At 38.8% G+C, this 5,206-nt stretch overlaps 1 protein-coding gene across 2 annotated transcripts in view; it reads right to left on the bottom strand.

Annotated features, from left to right (window-relative positions):
- The window catches only part of MAP3K15 (mitogen-activated protein kinase kinase kinase 15), a 111,199-nt gene that overhangs the window by 718 nt on the left and 105,275 nt on the right, over positions 1-5,206 (bottom strand). For both annotated transcript variants that reach the window (XM_026674934.2, XM_087966950.1), the window contains 4 exons: positions 3,517-3,721; positions 434-546; positions 193-290; positions 46-122 (listed from right to left, as the gene is read on the bottom strand). In XM_026674934.2, coding sequence (XP_026530719.2) covers positions 46-122; positions 193-290; positions 434-546; positions 3,517-3,721 — 493 coding nt within the window. The remainder of the gene's footprint in view (positions 1-45; positions 123-192; positions 291-433; positions 547-3,516; positions 3,722-5,206) is intronic.

The raw sequence follows: 5,206 nt of genomic DNA, 5'->3' as shown, positions 1-5,206 counted from the left end.
TATTGGAAAGCAGTATTTTCTAAAATTATGCAATACTGTTCTTACCGGAGTCTGAGCAGTTGCAAATCCTCCTTTGTGATACTGTTTAGAACATCACTGAGTGTATAGTCCTCTTGAACAAACTGAAAGAAATAATTTGTGTTTAGAAAACAGTAAATGACAGCATTTAACATCTTGGCTATTTAGTCTTACCCTATCAATTGCATCTGAATCAGCTCTTTGTTGTTTTAACCACTTGATAAGTTCTTCATCAACATTGTGCTGAAGAGCAGATGACGATGGTTGAATTTCTGCAACAATTCAAAGTATATTAACTAAACATATTGTTCAAATGTTTGTTTCTAGAATAGGCCTTAGATACTAATAGGTATTGCTTTATATAGCCTGTTAACTCCACTTAAATTAATGTAGAAAGTTTCATTTGCCCACTTACCAGTAGTTTTTAACTGGAGCTGAAGAAGTTGCAAATCTTGATTTTTTTGCTGTAATGCTTGCTGAAGGAGTGTCTGGTATTCCCTTTCCCTCTGTATTAGGTTTTCCAGTAACCTATTACATGAAAAATTGTACTGACATAAAACACAATCTAATTTAAAAACTATTTATTCACCTGGACAACCTAGTTTAAAATGTTTATTGTTAAACAATATTTTTCCTTTTTCCATACACACGAATATCATTTTGCCAAATTAATATTTTCAACCAAATGAACTACAGATAAGTTATGCATTCAGGCCACCAATTAATTGTACAGAACTCACTTTTAACATGCAAAGGAGCCTGGTATGAGATTAATAAACTGTTCATATACTGGTATTTAAAACTAGGTGTGTATATGGAAGCTACTGTTGTGGTATATTCTCTAAATTTGCTCAATCCTAAATCTAAAATTTAATAATATTATAGTGTCCTATGCAAATGTATTTTGATTTTCTGGAGCAGAAAACATCTTTCTTTTGAGGACTAATTATTGGGCTAATTATTCTCTTAGCTGAAGCCACCTCACAGGGTTGTTGTTGGGATAAGAACCCGAGAAAGGTGTGTTAGATATGTTCACTTCCTTGAGTTATTTGTAAAAATAAGGCAGTATATATAAAAATAGTTTCTTCTAGGTTCTCTGTTGGACTGTACACTAACTTTGGTGACCCAAAAATGAGTGTGGACATCCCTTTTGTCTTCCTCTCTATTGGACTACCACCAGAGAAATTAATTGTCCTTGCAAGATAAATAAAAAATGCAGATTTTATAGCCTTTAATTGGTTGAGCTTTTATTGCTGAAGAAATTTATGCAATATGTAGATCAGGCGTGTCAAACTCCAGGCCCGCAGACCAGATCTGGTCCATGGGGTGCATAGATCTGGTCTGCGGGGCCGGCCTGGAAATATCAAAAGACCAGCCTGTAGTGTCTCTGCCATCCAAAATGGGCTGTGGCAGGGCCGCGTGCAGCCCATTTTGAGCCAGTAGAGTGCTGCAGGAGGCCATGGAAGCCAAAAACGGGATGCGGGGGGACGCACATGGCCCATTTTGGGTCAGCAGTGCTGCAGGAGGCTGTGAAGGCCAAAAATGGGCCCCAGGGGACCGCATGCGGTTCGTTTGGGGCTGGCAGAGTTGCAGGAGGCTGTGAATTTATTTTGTGGATAGATCTACTCATAGGTTGAGTACCATTCATTTGCATCCAGATAATTAGAGGTTACCAATACAGATCTCAATAATCATAATGTTTTCTTTTTATACTAACATTATGAACCCAGGGCATCTGTTCATTTATCTTTGTAATAGCTTCACACCAACTCCTGTTCATACAAAAATATGCACAAAAAAAAATCCCACAGGGGAATTATTAAGGGGACTTATTAAGGGGAATTATTAATAGTCCCACAGGGGACTATTAAGGCTCCAAGAAAGTGACTAAGCCCAAGGGTATTTTCAAGTCTTTAGGGAAAGGTCCTGATTAATGGCTGAGAATCTTTACTGATCCTAAAAAGATAATATATGTAATAATACACATAGGTATCTTTAAACTGCCACAAGACTGTTGTCTTTGCTGTAACTATTTCATCTATTACCATTTTTAGAACTGCAAAATTATATGTGGCTGGCTGCTATGCCTATGTGTGGGTAAAATCCCCCACCTACTGAAATGATGAGTTGATTGACATCCCAAACTCCACTGAGAAAATTTCAATGATGGGTGTCATTTAACACTGATTTCCTGGGTGAGATCTGAAGTAGAAGTGTCCTTTGACTATTCTATTACAAAAAAAAGTGGAGGGCAGGAGTGTTTCATTGATGTGATAAAGCATGATCTAAACCTGATTCCTGAACAATAATTTACACATTCAGGTGGAGAATGAAGAAGTCTATATTACACCAGTATAATTTCTTTGTATATTTTTATGTTGGGTTAACAGGAATAAGTTTTCAATTATCAAGTATCAATTTAATACTTTAAATTCTGAACAAGAATTAGTCAGAAACATTGGTTGTGACGAGTCTTATTTTGATGAATAAGATAAATTAAAGTTAACCTTTTAAAAAAAATAAGAATACAGCCCAAAATGGAAAACTTCAAGTATCTGAATTTAAAGTCACAACTACCTGCAATGTGAAGACAAAAAACACAAAGCAGATAATGGAAAATGTTATATCTTCACAAAGCCTGACTGTTTCTGTATTACATCTCTTAAGAAGAAACCTTATCCTAGACATTTAGCAATAAATTGTGATGGTTTTGTTGCATTGTACAATGTTCTTCTTTACAATGGATATCTGGAATAAACTTCATGTTTTCAAAGAACTCTATTAAATTGAAAAATGGGAGGGTCACCTAAAATATTCTACATAGAGTTAGCTAATATTTCAAAGAACAGATTCAACAGGGAAAAGGAAACTTTAGCTCATATTGCCCAAGCAATAACAAAGTGTACAATGTTGTTATTTGGAGATGAAGAAATGCCAGAAATAAGGCAGACTGATTAATAAATAAAGATTAAAAAAGCAGATATGGATGAATTAAAGAGTAATGAATTGTTTTGTTTAAAAGTATTTTAAGGTTCTAAATGTTAATTTATAATTCAACCTAGTTGAAATATAATACCCTGGATGTTGTTTGTCTTAACTCACATTAGGCTTTTGAACATCTCTGTTCCTACAATATTATGCACATATTCAGATCTGCTCTTATATCAGAGTCAAGGCCCCATAGCAGCTGGGGACTCTACATGTCTTTTAATCTGTACATTATGGAATTGAGACTATTTGTGCCAGAAAGTAAATCTGCCTTTGTCTGAAATAGCTGTTTTGAATGCAAAGGGAAAATATAAAACTTGAGCCTGTGTCAAATGCCCACCCCGGCCAGGCCTACCGCAGCTGCACCCATCCCAGCCCTCCAAGATCAAACACAACTCTGGTGCTGCCCACAATGAAATCAAGTTTGACACCCCTGATATAGATTATCATTAAAATGACTAAAATATAAGTTTGAATGTTTTAATGCAAATATTGTCCAGAACTCTTTACCTGTTTGTTTGCTGCTTTAATTTATTTAACTGCAAGCTAAGTTTCTGTTCAGTGTCTGGGGACTGTGAAGAAGTAAGTGTGTACCCTCCAGCAGTAATTGATTCCTCTGGTCTACCTTGTTCAGCTTGCTGGTAATCTTCCTCAATTTCATCTTCCTCTTTATCTACTTCAGTTTCTGATGCTGGTTCAAAATGAGTTCGAAGCTCTGTGTATAAAGCAGAATTGTACTATTCCTTACTTCTTTTCTTGTAACCTATAAAATTAAAATCTCCATTTCTAAATGATAGCCATTTAAAAATATTTAGCATTCCTGGAATAAATATGATTTCATAATTGTATGCAATCTTTAGAAGAAAATATATCCAACACAGCATTTGATGGAAATTATCTCTGAGCTTGGTTTTTGCTTGCAGATGTTTACCCACCTAGATAACATTACCACTGTCAACTAAGTGTGAATTTTGCTGCCTGCTTCAGCTTGGTGTCTTGCCAGCATTCTGCCATTAATCAGGGAGGAGAGGGAGGGAGCAAATGGGCAATAAAAATGTATACCTTTATGATGGGAAATTGGGAGGGGGAATTGACAGACGAGGAAGAACAGAGCACTTTGGGATCTGATTTGTGTTGGTCCACTGGCATCAAGGCCATTTACCCTGAGAATAGAATTTTACTAGTCCAAACACATCATCATTTCTTAAAACGTCTGAGCAGTGCTGAATTGGCTACATATGGATAGGCTATGTAGGGAGGGCTAAAGGGAATCGGGGTTCAGTTCTGTATTGGCACACAGGGATTTTAGATTCCGCTTGACTTTACTGTATTCAGCATCTCTTAGTAATATCAACTAAATGTAATATAGTCTTTTACTTCCTTAGAAGATCAGGCTGGGGCAGGTCTGACATATAAGCTGAATCTGCAATTTTGGTCAACCCGGAGAGGACACCAACTCTACAATGGGACCATGCATGCTTCGTTAGCTCAAGGGAGCAACAAGGAGGAGACTGAGTTCTGGGGGGGAGGCTTCATCCAGGTTCCCGCCCAGGCTAGATCTCTCCAAATGAACAACAGACATAGAGAGTGCCACAATCCACTGAGACCCAGGTATCCCTTGGCATCAGGAGGAAGGAGGACTGGGAAGAGAAACCCACAGGGGTGATTTTACCCATAGAAGCTGCAGTAGCCACCGACAGGAACAGAGGGTGGAGCTGGAGGAGGGGAGGAACAGACGGCCAGACAGACTGGATGATGGAGCAAGCCATCAAGTTTATATGGGGGAGCTTTCCAAAATCTGAAGGCGTGAAGCCCTCACCCTTGCCAACCAGCCAAATGACCAGCTGCATCCAGCCTCAGCAACTGATGGCAGACAACGGGGTTGGATCTTCAGCAGCAGCAGCCTCCACAGCCCCAGCACCTGGAGGAGCAGATCAGTGTGGGCACCCTGTGGGACTGGTGCCAGCAAGGAGATGGAGTTGCAAAACTCACCTCTCCAGGCATAAAGTTTGATGGAGAACCTCAGCAATTGGGATTCTTCATGGGCCAGGTTTGGACCTACATGGAGGAACAGGCTCCTGAAATAGCTACAGAAGGCAGCAAGGTGAGATGTGTCATGGCCCTGGAAGGGGCCTCAGCGAGGTGTATTGTTATCATAATGACAACACCCCAGAACTAAAGAATTTCAATCGCTTCATGG

Source organism: Notechis scutatus, chromosome 5 (genome assembly GCF_049901735.1).
Source record: "Notechis scutatus isolate UNSWTSFEM ecotype Mainland chromosome 5, rNotScu1.2, whole genome shotgun sequence".
In the NCBI taxonomy this organism is placed as follows: Eukaryota; Metazoa; Chordata; class Lepidosauria; order Squamata; family Elapidae; genus Notechis; species Notechis scutatus.
Note: the sequence above shows the minus strand (reverse complement) of the source record. Positions and strands in the feature narration are given on the sequence as shown.